This window comes from Gossypium hirsutum, chromosome D03 (genome assembly GCF_007990345.1).
Source record: "Gossypium hirsutum isolate 1008001.06 chromosome D03, Gossypium_hirsutum_v2.1, whole genome shotgun sequence".
Lineage (NCBI taxonomy): Eukaryota > Viridiplantae > Streptophyta > Magnoliopsida > Malvales > Malvaceae > Gossypium > Gossypium hirsutum.
Window position 1 is genome coordinate 53761473 of NC_053439.1, and position 13853 is coordinate 53775325.

Below are 13853 nucleotides of genomic sequence, written 5' to 3' on the forward strand. Positions count from 1 at the left end.
CAGTGAATTTAATGGAAATTTTTTTAATAGTATTATTAATTAAACTTAAAATTTTGAAAAGTACTTTTTAGTAGTGCTTCTGAAAAGAGCGGTAGAAAAGTACTGTGAAAATATGTGTTTTGTTAATTTTTAGTGCTTTTCATTATTGTCAAAAATCGTGGTTGATTGTTAAAAGTCTTTTTAAACATGATAGTGGAAAGTTAAAATTAGTTAAATTATATGATATTTAAATAATTTAACATAATGATACATAAAATATATAAATAATTCAATATAATGATACATAAAATATAATTTAATCTAATTTTTATATAATTTTAAATAGTTATATGAATAAATGTATTTTGATAATTTTCGCTTCCAAACGTAAAAACCAAAGGCAATTAAATCCTAGCTTTTGTGTTTGGGTGGAAAAGTATTTTTCTATCGCTGTTTTGACCCCAAAAATCAAGTGTTCTTCATTGTTTTTACGGTGAAAAAAGCAACAATAAATTTAGCTGCGTAAATAATTTTAAAATTTTCATAATTCTTTAAATAAAATCTTTTGTTTTGAGTTAAATAGCAAATAAATAGAATAATTTTTAACTCTATTAAAATTTAATTTTATTTATTTTTATCATAAAGATTACATTAATCTATTTAATAATAGAATAATTAATTTGATTCAGTCCCTATAACAGAGGGACCTATCAAACATTTTCACCTTTTATTGTTTTATTTGTGGACCGCAACGAAACAAGATCATTACTACCTATATATTTTTGTGGGCCCATAGTTCAACGAACAGCTACGAATTAATTAATGTGATTCAGGTCCGACAACTAAATTTATTATTTTGGATATCAAATGACAAAATGATAAGCGTGTTATCCTTTTACCCTTTTTGTGATGACTTTTTTGGGGTCTAATTTTGTTTGCAAATCCCTCTACTTTTTTAACTTTTAAAATTTAACCCCCAAACGTTTAACTCTGAGAAATTAGAAATTAAAATAATCCATCTTAAAATTTAACTGTGACATTTTAATATTCAGAAATCTAATTTAAAATTTAAAATTCAGTTGATAACACATTCAAATTTTTACATAAATCAATTAACTGTATTATCAATTGGATTTTTTTGAATTTAAATTTTAAATCAAAAATAAAAAACTAAAATTTCAAAAAATCTAGAAGTACTCTCAAGCATAATCAGACATTTTCTAGATTATAAAGATTTTACATTAGATTATATATAGAATAAAATATACTATAAATCCTTGTAATATTCATATATTAAAAATTTAATCCCTATTTTATTTCAAGATATTTAGTCCTTTATTTTTCAAAATTAAAAATACAACTCAAATAGGGATAAATCCCAAAACTATACATAAACTATAATTTAATGTGTAATTATATACATAAACTTTAATTTTATTTAATTTTATATATGAAATTTTGATTTAATCTAATTCTCATAAATTATTGACATATTTATTAATATAACATCATTTAATGTTTATGTATTGCATACATAAATAATTACATTTATCTAATATAAAAATAAATTGATATATTTATTTCTTTAAATGTGCATCATTAAATCAAAATTAAAATTTTAAGTATACATTTAAACTATAATTATTTAACATTTCAACTTTAATTTTAAAATCTAAAAAATAACAAATGTGAAAAAGCTAAAACATGCAAACTAAAACATTAACAAAATCGCACTTTAACGTTGATTTAATTAACTGATACATTTTTTTTCTCTCTAACTCAACTTACAAAAAAAAAAGTAAGCTTGATTATTACAGCTCGAAAAACTAGGAACTATCAATATGGCCTTGAGCTCACTTAGAAAAGAAGGAAAAAAGATACAAAAATTATGGGGATCCTTGACGATTTGATTAATTGGTCCCTTCAATTATAAAAATAAATCTCATCATGGAAGACAAAGCATTGGGCATTGACAACCCACTTCCTGTCTCTGAATCTGCCATTAATGTGAATCTTAGACCAGTATAAGACGAGAGTTGTACCTTTTTTTACCCAAATAAAAGCAGTCAAACTGAACCATAGGTACGGGTTTGAGTCCCACTTCAGGGTTCAGGCTGGTTCATTCTCATGGTGTCGATCATCATGGAGAGGACATGAATTTATCTTATGGCGAATCTCCTCCTTCTATGTCCTTTCGTAGGGGTTGGACCGCCAACTTTTATGGTTCCACCTGGATTTTGCTCTTCCTCGTCACTTGTTTCATCGGATCTCCATCTCAGTCCCTCGTTTATGTATCTGTCCTCGAAAGGCCTTTGTTCATGACTACAAATATGCAAAAATAGGAAACAGTGTGACAAGATGATATACCAAAATCCTTCCCCACCTGTGGCTTTTATTGATATATGAGACTAAATGAAAGAGAATGGTCGATGAAACCAGAATCTTTACCTCCAATTGACGACATCCGTTAAGTATTCGTTAGGAGGCACAGTCCAATAGCTGTCATCTCTATTTGATTGACCCCTCTTACCGGAAATATTTGAAGGCAAGTTATTTGCAGAACCTTTTAAACTATAGTTACTGCTAGGCATGGATACAGGATTAGCTGTCACTCTTCGGGAATACGGAGGACTTGTATTGTGAACCTGGTTAACAAACCCGTTTTGCTCTCCCTCTGAAATGATTTTATCAGATTGTTTTTCTTGTAAATGTCTGATCGGGAGCTCTCTTGATGAACTCTGACTGATTCCGTTCAATGGTGTAGCATATGTGGGACTTACACGATGGATTCCAGGACTTGAGATGCCTTCAAAGTTGAAGCTTTTGCCAACTTCAACATTTGATATGGTTTCTGGACCTACAAATAATCTCCCATGGAGAATTGATAAAGACCTGTGGTTACCAGAGCCAACATGAGAACCGTTGACATACCCCCCAAATATTTTAGGAATTTCAGAAACTGCTGGACTTGAAGTAGTCGAAAGATCTGGTTGTAGAAGAATAGAATCAGAAGTGGAAGGAACCAACAAAGGGGCTGGTTCTGGTTCTTGCAATTCGGGAAGGCCGGATCTTGCTCGCATTTCATTCTCTTGACCAAAAGTAACCACTATATCAGGCAACGTTCCGGTCTTTACTTGTTGCTGCAAGACTTCTGGTAGCAATTCTATACCTTTATCCTATCGAAGAAAGGTAAGCAAATTAGTGGATTCATTATAAAACACTACTTACTAGCAGTGACCTACAAACTTCGCCAAGCACAGAAAAGAAAGAAGTTCATTTTCTTCAGTTGAACCATAAAGATTAAGATCCCCCCCCCCCTCCAGCAAAGTTTAAAGTACTTACAACCAATGCTTTTCTCCTTTGACGACAAGATTCCATTCTGGATAAAACTTCTAGAAATTCTTCATTAACAGAATGAGTTGAAATGAAGTCTTCTTCTAAGGTCCGAAGTTTAAGACTGACTTGATATGCCTCAACATATCGATAGCGCTGTATTAGTAACAGAGAATGAGCATATAAGCTTTTGGATCCTTGGACCATCCAAAAATGAGCATTATAGAGCATCTAATGGTTAAAATATGTGAATCACAATGAAAATGCAAGGCATAAGCATAAGCCAAGAAATCAACAATATAAAGCAATCAGAATCCATTTTACCCAATAGAGCCCTAATCTAAATGTTACACGATTGCATGCTGTATGTATGTCAGTTACCTGAAGATAGAATACAAGAAGGAGACTTCCATTAGCAGATGAAGGATCATCAGTTGCACAATCTAACAGGCATTTATGAATATATTTCTCCTCATCAGAATTCCATGGCAACTCTATTATTCGATCTACCAAGTTCCTCCGAATACATAAACAGCATAATTCAGAGACCAATATTTCTGTCCAGTCCATCCAGGACCTGCATTGGCCATCCTCACTTGGACCATACTTGAAATTCTTTTCCCGGACTTTAGTACAGAGCATCCGCTGATATGTGAATGCTTCAGTCAAAAGCCTATATTCCACTTTCACCCAAACAACAGTCACAGCCTCACTAAGCGAAACCAACTGTGATCCATCATCACGACCAGACCAGCGTAACACCATGTGAGCAACCTCGGGATTCTGCCGTTCTAACAGAACTCGTGCAATCTTAGGATGAGTTGTTGGGCCAGATATCTCTGGAAGAAGTTGAAAAGATTCCTAAGAAATATGATTTAGCTAAAAAAATCAGCATGTGAAATTATAATAAAAGTGTGAGAATATAGCCTTAAGGACAAAAAATAGTTCTTTACTATTATACCTGTAAAGCCTTATCTGTGTGATCGTCCAAAAGACAGAAAATGAATGATTCGAGTAATGAATGCCTGTTTATACCAAAGGAGTTAGCAAAGTCATCCACAATATCTCTCCATTCTTCTTCAGGCCTACTCCAATGCCGATCAAACAAGTAATATACAAACTGCATCTCAATTAAGAAAATCAAAGGAATTTGCGCAACTGAAAGCATGTCCAATCAATAGAAGCAAACCACATCAAAAAGAGAAGGATACAATTGCTTGCTTTGCAACCACCAAATCAGAACTACCACATAGAAAGAGGATGTCCACAGCAGCCTGGAGACTTTCAAATGGGTAACACCCTCTCAATCCCTCTATTTTAGACCGAGAAAAGGAGGAGCTGTCCTTCAGTAAAAATGCAAAATATGACTCTTCTCCAAGCTCCTGATCACATGCTTGTTCGATGTCAAGGTTTGCTAGTGCATCTTCAATGAATAGAGAGCCATCCTGTCTAGTGGAGTCGGCTGAGCGATCGACTACATCAGGCCATGCACGTGCAGTTGCAGCCGATTTTCTTTCACGGACAAGATTATGCCAGGATGTGAAATTAGCATGACGAGACCTCACATGTTCCAAGAATTGGTGCCTTATACACCACATTATGATCTCAAGATGCTGAAAATTTTATAACAGTTGTTGCTCTTAAAAAGATGCTAATATATGGTTAAATATCTTCTTAATTGAATCAAACCTGCTTCGTCTTCAATGTACTCTCTTGAAGGTGATGCAAGTCATGGAGCTGTGCCAAAGGACGACCCTTGAAAGATGATTCCAAAACTTCAAGAATACTGGATAAGCTAGCCAGATATGCTGAATATTTGTGAAGCAAACATAAACTCTTTTCCATTTCTCCTACCTTGAGATAATCTGATAAAACGGTTAGGGAACACCCAATGCACATGGTATAAACAAAAATCATAGTTCTCAAAGAATTCCACGAACTATTTAAGGATACATATCTGTTGAAGTTCTGTTGTAATATTTTTAAACTTCCGCTTGACCCAATCCTTGACAACCTTCTCATCCAGTAGCAAAGCAGTGATAGCATCACTGGAAACAGCAGTTTCATCCATGCATATATCTGTAACATCTGTTGTTTTTCCATTAAGGTAAACACGGAGTTCTACCAAACAATCACAACATCAGTATTCGGCATGTGTTTTATAAAAATATAAACAAATCAATATGCCCTAAATGACTAAATCTAGACAAGTAAAAGGATACAATGACAAACCAAAGAAACCAAGTTATTCTCCAAGGAGACATCAAAAAAAGAATAAAGACGTTGAACATCAGCATTCATTGGATCATCTCTATCTTCTTTATTTTGAAAAATATCACCATATCTTCTAGAAATGAGGCCAGCGTCTATGCACTCATCGAACAGGCGTAGCTGAAGTCTGTTGTTACCACTCGCCAATGGGATTCTACAAATCGGACAAAGATCACATCTTTGACAACACTCGGCACATAACGAGGCATGTCCGCAAGAGTTCAACACATACTTCACGTAATGCCCACATCGTCTTAAGTCTCTAGTTGCTCGACAGTATTCGGTTTTCGCCTCATTGAATAACTCACTAAGGTCAACAGATGCCAAGTGTTCTAAAGCTTCCTGAAATTTAAACTAGACATTATAATTTCGTAGCCTATTCTAAAGCTATACAACAATTTATTCAAAATTCACCTGAACTTTTAACCTAAAACAGTATTATTTACAACAAAAATGTGAACTTAATAATAAACTAACCAATTCTATGTAAGCAAATGTGTTCTTAATTCCGTATAACAGCACCAATGATAGTACAAAATTAAAAAGAATATGAAAAAAGAAACTAAAAGCCGAAGAAAATGAAGGAGCAAGGGTTTTTGGAGTTGGAACCTGAACGGCACGGCTATTGAAGTTGGGTTGATGAGCTGGTGATCTAACGGTACGGCCGTTACTGCCGGAGCTCGAAGGATGAACCGGACCGTTGATTTCATGTTTCTCCATTTTTCCTTTTCTTTTTCCCAGTTTTTATGAGGATTTTCCTGGGAAAATTGAAGAGGTGATTTTGAAAAAATGTGAGTGAAGTTTGAGTCTGTGAGTGTTCGACGGGGGGCTTAGGGCGAAACGAGCGGAAAATTAAAAACTAGGAAAAGTAAAAGTTTTCTTAGATTTTAAAATGGTCGAACTTTTATTTTGGTCCCTATATTGCGTTTAAATTTAAAATTTGATCTTTTAGTTTTCTTTTTAATGTTATTGATTAATTCGAGTAATTATTCATATTGAATAGATTTTTTTTAAAAGCACACTTTCTAATTATGATAGAGTGATGGGTTCAAAAGGATTTTTTAAGAATAATTTTTGTTATTTTAAGAAAATATTGTCATTAATAAGAAGTGTTTGATCGTATTTGAAGTTTGAGTTTGACAACTTTTTTTTATCTTGGAATTTGATTTTTTTTTTCAAGTTAGATTTTAAACTTGATAATTGTTTTCATATTAGGGATTGAATTAGCAATTGTTCCTACATCGGGGTTTGAATTTTTTTTATCTAAGTTAGACCTTGAACTTCACAATTATTTTTATATTAGGGCTTGAACTTGATAATTATTCTCATATTGGGACCTGAACTTTGGGGTTTTTAAAGACAAACTTAGACAAAAAAAAATTCAAGCCCCAATCTAAGAATAATTGTCAAGTTCAAGACTAAATTGGACAAAAAAAAATTAGGATCCAATATGGGAAGAATTGACAAGTTCAAGCTCCAACTAGTGATTTAACCTTTAATAAAAACCATAAATATATATAAATATATGACACAGTACAAATGATAAATAAGACACTACAAACTAATCCACATATACTATGTCTGCAAAAAAATCCCAAGTGAGGAGAAAGACAAACAAACAATAACCGTGGCACTCAAATAATTCAAAAGCAAACCAAATATATATCACATTGATCAAATTGTTAAAAATTGCATCTTATTCATGCCATCATTAGATCAATCTGACAATGAACTCCAGTCAATAAAAAAACCATTGCCAAGGGATCTACCATGTCAATGATGTACAAAGGGTTAAGTTTCATATGACCTACCATTATCTTATCTTGAAAGTCCTTCAAGAATTATTCCTAATAAATCTAACATTGATTTCAAAAAAATAGAATGGAGAAGAACCATAACATTTTTCAAAAAAAATTGAGTGAACAAAAATAAAAACAAAGTAAAACAAAAATCACCATAATTAAAAAAAATGAAACTAAAAACAAATGGGTTAATATTTTTTAAAATCACACCGATTAAATCAATAATTCTCGATTAAATTAATTTCATCTCAGTTCAATTGATTCAATAATTTAAATTAATAATTATCATAAAATATTCAGTGAATCAAATAAATTATTAAAAATTCATAAAGAAGTATTAGAAAATATAAAATTCGATTGGTTAATTTTATATATCATAGAAAGCAACCCTAGAAACTCAAGGTTCCCAAGCTTTTACCATGTTTCTATCTTCGTCTTCTTGCATTAGCTTACCTGGGTAGTTTTGCAAAGGATTGGATTGATATCTACTTCAAAAAATATGAACTCTTGGATTCCATGTCGAGTGTTGGATTCCCATAAAACTCTTCTTCTTTTTTCACCATAATTTGGCATCAAATTTGAGTGCCGGCAGGTTTAATTTTCTTCTATACAACTTAATGGAGGGCATTACAGATCATTTCAGCAACTTAAAAGGACTCAATTTTAGTAATATGTATTCATTCAAAAGCTCCGTTGAACAATTTTTGGAGCCTAAGGGTACGAAAAACTGAACTGAAGATGCGAAAGAGTGTTTTTAGCATGTAATGGGCTGAAGTCGGTAGGGGTTTGCCGACTCAGTCTTCTTCCCTCTTACTAACTCCACAATTTTGTCAAATATTTGAGAACCAAACTATTTTGCTAATTTATTTTTATCATAGAAGAAAAAACATAAAAATTAAACCGATACAATTCTTAGTGTCATAACATCAATAGTTTCAATACCAAGTTAATCAAGAAGCGCCACTTGAGGAGAATAATAGAAAGCACTTTGTAATGTTTGTCTCCACGCCATCGATGTTAAGTCATCAACAGGTTTATTATCCTCCCTGTGTAAACATGTTTGATAACCACATCCCACTCCTTCAAACAGTCCTGAGATTTTCGAATTAAATTGATCTCCTCATCTTTAGCATTGTTGGTCAATACATAAACAACATAAATACTGTCCACTCTTCCAAACAAGCATGAGTCCTTCAATCACACCCCACATCTCCGCTTCCCATATTGAACATGGGTCAAAGAAGTTTAGAAAACCCAACAACCCCATTCTCCATCAATCCCGTATAACACCCCTAGACACACTAGTAGAAAACTTATATGCACCATCAATATTCATTTTTTACCTTCCCAAATCAGATTTCTTCCGGCTAAACCAACTTTATATTCCTTGAGAGGTTGCTTATGATACTGTTATCAGCTAAATTCTTTTTTGTTGTGGTAAAAACATTTTTTCAATCTCTTTCAATTTTAACATTGAGCAAATTGGTCTTAGTTAAAGCAATTAATTCTTATCAATTTCAATAATGAACAATTAAGGACAGTTACAGGTTAATGTTTTTCATCAAATTAACATAAATTAGATTGATATAATATAAATTTAACTCTTAATAATTTAGGCATCCTATCAATTTGATCCTAATTTAATAGATTTAACCCATATTATTTTTGTAAATGTGTAAATATTGAGATTAAATTTATTGAACTTTTAAGAATCAATATCAAATTAACAAAATATATAAACATTTAAGACTAAATTTATTATACCAATAATAAATATGAACAATTGAGGAAAAATATTAATATTGTTGTCCATGATTGCTCACTTTTAAAATTGATAATTAATTTTTTTGAAAAGGATCAATTTGCTCAATATCTAAATTGACAGGGACTGTAGAGGTGTTTTTACCGTGTTCTTTTTTCTTCTCTTTCTTCTTCATGAATTCAATTGTTTCAAGACCCGGATCCAGACCCTCACCCCAACAGGAAAAACAAGACCCGTCGCAGTCAATTGTTTCATTGATGCTTCATCGTTATCAATGATGATAACATACACCGGCTTTCTCTTCGCGTTCACCTATCCAGTCGCAGAAGCCATTTCGGAATCGAAGATTTGGTTTGTCAAAAACCCTAGCCCCTCCTCCTTTGGCTCCTGATCCGAAACAAAAGGGAAATTTTAAGCACACACTTTTTTTTTCCGTTTTGGTAAGTTGTAATCGGGATTTGATTTCACAGTTTTTTCTATTATTAAAATTTTTTCACTTTTTTTTTCAACGGTTCAGATTTTAAAATATTAGATCCAATGGCTCTTTTTGTTTGAAGGGATGCAATTATTTAGTCCTTCTTGCACGAGCTAACCCTATAATTTTCTTTATATATACGATCCTCTTTTCTCTGGCCGCAAACAAGCCTCTGGCTTCAAGTTCCTTATAGATCTGGAAATTGAATAAGGTAAATTTCGAAATCCTTCAAAGATTCCAAAATCTCGTTTATAAATTGTTTTAATTTGCTTCAAATTTTCTCTATGCAGAGTATAGGTGGGTTGTAAACGAAGCAATGAATCGCTGTCAATACCCACAATTAATGATGCTGCTCAGTATTCTAATACTGGTCCTACTGTCTTAGTTTGCGTCTTGACTTTTGAACTGGATTTGCCGACTTGAACTGCGTTGTTGATGGTTTCCAAAACCCGAGCCTGCAAATCCAGTCAAAAGTTAAAACCGGGCTGAGATTTACGAGTCTGATATATATGTGAGGTATTATGTGTTAAAACTAATTCAGGTAAGCTTCTTCTTTTTCTGGTATATGTATATGTATATGTATATATGAGTGTGTGTGTGTGAAAATCTTTGCTATAGTGGATATTTGTACAGCCTTTATTGAAGTTGAACATTATACTGCAAACAGGACTTGTAATAATTAATGAGCTTGCAAGATGTGAGCATGATAGCGTATTTGAGAGTTTAGCTAGAGTTCTTTCCTAGTGCTATATATAATCTGAATATTTATTAGTAGTGCTTTTTATATATAATTAGTTTGTATTTTTGTGCAAACATATAACCAGACCTAAAATGAATTTAACCAAAAATCTAAATTTTGATATCATATCTACTCTAACATGGAGTTTTGTAATTGATCAAATCTATATTGGCTTGTTCGAGAACGAGCAACCCATGGCCACGTTTCATATTTATTGATCCACACAAGTTCAAGCTCCAACTAGTGATTTAACCTTAACAAAAACCATAAAAATATGCAAATCCAGTTCAAAAGAAGCGAAGTGCCAAGCACATTCCTGACTCAATCTCACTCACAGGTATGGTTTTTAAGGAAGTACCACATGTTGATTAATAACATTTATTGATGTGCTTGAGACTGCTTGGGAAATGCCATAGATGGACTTCCCGAACATGTTTCGATGCTTAAGTCAGTATTTGGAGAGAAATCATCATAGTAACAGTAGGTTAAGGGCATGTTGTGTACCTAGGTTTCTTGTAGAAATGATTTTTGTGCTTCATTTCCTTAAATTCGCTTTTCTGCTTGGCTTTGGCTATTCTCTAAATTCAATTACTAGTTCTGTTTTGTACATTCAATTGTAGATTTAGTTCATTTTCTTCATTTGGATCATTTTAAGCCTTATATTTTTCGAATTTTGAAATTTCATTCTTAACGTTAAACACGTTCATTAACCAATTAATTGGAATTGTAGTGAGTAATATGAGGAAATAACAAGCTGATGTGGCATTATACACATGACAATGTATTTGCTGCATCAGATTTTAAAAATAGCATAACTTAATGAATTTAACAGTAATTATCTGGTGAGAACTGAAATTTGAAAATTTGAAAACTAGAGTACAGGGACTAAAATTTTAATGGCGCACAAATAGCATAAACCTTTTAGCAGCTCTTTGTTATACATATATACTAATCTTGATATCATTTAAATTAGATTTTCTTATTTTTTTTCTTTATATTTTCAATTAAAGCATCGCAGAAGGAAATGTGTGGTGCAGCCGGGCTACTGTGGACCAAATGCAGCAATTAATCACAGAGGATACGTTGTTTAGCATAGTAAAAAATATGGTAAACGATGTTTTGGATCCTTATTTAGGAAGGCTACAGAACCAATAGCTTACAAATCCTGTTAGTATTCATGGAGATCCTGAGTCTAGCAGAGGATCTGAGATTTGCAAAAACATACAGGTAAGAGTGTCATGTACATGTAGAATTATGTGCGTATCAGAACTTGCATAAAGTAGAGCTTGTCTGTCATCCCTTTAATTTCTTTGACGGGCAGTTTATTTCATCTCTCGCAAACTATAAACTGATACGACCATTAATATTCATTTCTTTTATTAATTCTCTGGGTTACAGGTAAAGATCATACTATATATATATATTGGCCAGAAATGTTTGTACTTTCTTTTTCAGCAAATTTTGAACTTGGATTATTTTACCTGAACATCAATAAGCAGACAGAAATGGTTGGTACTTAAATATTTTGATTTTTATGTCTTATGATCCTTTCATGTCCTTTTTTTATGATTCCTAGATTGTACATTCGTTCAAGGAATACATGGAGGATTTTAATGAATTGGAATGAAATAAAGATGAGCGCAATTGTTGAAATATAATAATGTTGTTTCAACATTGTTTGATCTATTCCACTTGTTTGTAAGAGGCCAAATAAAAACAATAAATATTAGACAAATACACACACAAATGTCCTGAGTAGGAAAGCTGTAAATTTCTAATTCTCTGTCTAATGCTGTGTACTTCCCTACTTATTTGCGGGGTCATCATGATGCTGATGCTGTAAGTTTTGGCGTGTATATTTTTTTAAATTCAATTTGCTTAGATTCGGGTCAGATCTGATTCTCTTCTGCATATAGGTTGCTCTGTATATGAAAGACTATGGTGGTGGTTTTGAATTCTGTAATCGGTCTGGTAATGGCTGCAAGTTGATATTCTATTATGTTAATCTGCAGTTATAGTTTGATGTTTACATTCTTAAACTGTCAGTATAACAATCTTACTTGTAAATATTAATTATGTTTTCTAGAGGACAAGATATATGATGATTCGGGTGATGGCACCAGTGGTGCTGGAGCAAATCCACACAACATGGAACTGTCACAAGAGAATACCTTTACTGTTGATCCTGTAGGTTTTGGCGTGTATATATTTTTTAAATTCAAATTGCTTAGTTTTGGATCAGATCTGATTCTCTTTTGCATATAGGTTCTTCCATCACTGCCGTGTTCTTCTGATATGGAAAACTTTGGTTATTTTGGACTCTGTGGTCTGTCAGGTAATGGCTGCAAGTTGATATTCTATTATGTTAATCTACAGTAATAATTTGGTGTCTACATTCTTAAACTGTCACACTATAACAATCTTACTTGTAAATATTGATTATGTTTTCTAGACAATGAGATATGTGGTCTTTCGGGCGAAGGCACCAGTGATGCCAGAGCAAATCAACTCAATATGAAACTGTCACAAGAGAACACGTTTACCGTTCAAGGGTACAACATTTATGAACGCAACTCTAATTTGCTCATTAATATATTTCAAAAGCACCCTCGTATTGATAGCAAGTATTTCTATTTAGGTGTGCAGATATTCAGAACTCATTACCTGCCGTAGCTGAAGTTCACCATAACCCAGTAATGCATGGCCTCACAAAGAAGTCGGCCGAGGCAAAGGGCAAGAGATTGGTCGAAGAGATAAAGGACGAAGCTTATATCAAAAAAGGCAAAATGAAGGTGCTGAATGACAACTGATTCAAAAGAAAATCAACTGATGTTGCTGAAGAAACCAAGGTTTATATAATTGCTTATTTTCTTTTCAAAAGGTTATGACTTTTAAATGAAGTCCCAATGGGTTTATTGGGATGTTGATGAACTGAAGATATAAAGGTGTGTTTTTGTGTGACGGTTTGTGTGTGAAGATACAAATATGTCGAATTCGAATTAATTACAAGAGAAATAAATTGTGTCTATTTATAGGCTTGTAAATCTATATTCTAATAGAAGTGTAGTACGATTGAAATACCTTATTCTAATTAATATCAAATAGATGCAGTTTAAAAAGATTTAAAAACCTTATTTTAAAAATAAAATAAAAGAACTATAATTCTATAGTTTATTTTATTTTACCACTGTATTTGATTTAAATAAAATTCGGGTCAATTAATTCTAACAATTAGACCTCACATGTTCTAAGAATTGGTGCCTCATACACCACATTATGATCTCAAGATGCTGAAAATTTTATAACAGTTGTTGCTCTTAAATAGATGCTAATATATGGTTAAATATCTTCTTAGTTGAATCAAACTTGCTTCGTCTTCAATATACTCTCTTGAAGGTGATGCAAGTCATGGAGCTGTGCCAAAGGACGACCCTTGAAAGATGATTCCAAAACTTCAAGAATACTGGATAAGCTAGCCAGATATGCTGAATA

General features: G+C 32.7%; 2 protein-coding genes across 9 annotated transcripts; one reads left to right on the plus strand and one right to left on the minus strand.

Annotated features, from left to right (window-relative positions):
* Positions 1 to 1698: 1698 nt before the first annotated feature.
* Positions 1699 to 6444, minus strand: LOC107932371 (E3 ubiquitin-protein ligase HOS1). The gene is made up of 10 exons (XM_016864340.2): positions 6193 to 6444; positions 5535 to 5925; positions 5266 to 5400; positions 5002 to 5177; positions 4524 to 4925; positions 4274 to 4432; positions 3694 to 4173; positions 3322 to 3468; positions 2428 to 3155; positions 1699 to 2301 (listed from the first exon to the last, which is right to left on the minus strand). Exons 1-10 carry the CDS (start codon positions 6301 to 6303, stop codon positions 2139 to 2141), a joined length of 2892 nt encoding a protein of 963 aa, XP_016719829.2. The 5' UTR covers positions 6304 to 6444; the 3' UTR covers positions 1699 to 2138.
* Positions 6445 to 8222: 1778 nt separating this feature from the next.
* LOC107932353 (uncharacterized) lies at positions 8223 to 13405 on the plus strand. 8 transcript variants are annotated; one of them, XM_041090599.1, is made up of 9 exons: positions 8223 to 9587; positions 9705 to 9833; positions 9913 to 10698; positions 11372 to 11588; positions 12278 to 12332; positions 12448 to 12548; positions 12627 to 12696; positions 12814 to 12913; positions 13000 to 13405. In XM_041090599.1, exons 5-9 carry the CDS (start codon positions 12290 to 12292, stop codon positions 13169 to 13171), a joined length of 486 nt encoding a protein of 161 aa, XP_040946533.1. In that variant the 5' UTR covers positions 8223 to 9587; positions 9705 to 9833; positions 9913 to 10698; positions 11372 to 11588; positions 12278 to 12289; the 3' UTR covers positions 13172 to 13405. The 8 variants fall into 8 exon arrangements, with proteins under 8 accessions (XP_040946533.1, XP_040946534.1, XP_040946532.1 ...); XM_041090600.1 differs by having other exon boundaries at positions 9913 to 10163; XM_041090598.1 differs by having other exon boundaries at positions 8223 to 9833.
* The last annotated feature ends 448 nt before the right edge of the window (positions 13406 to 13853 follow it).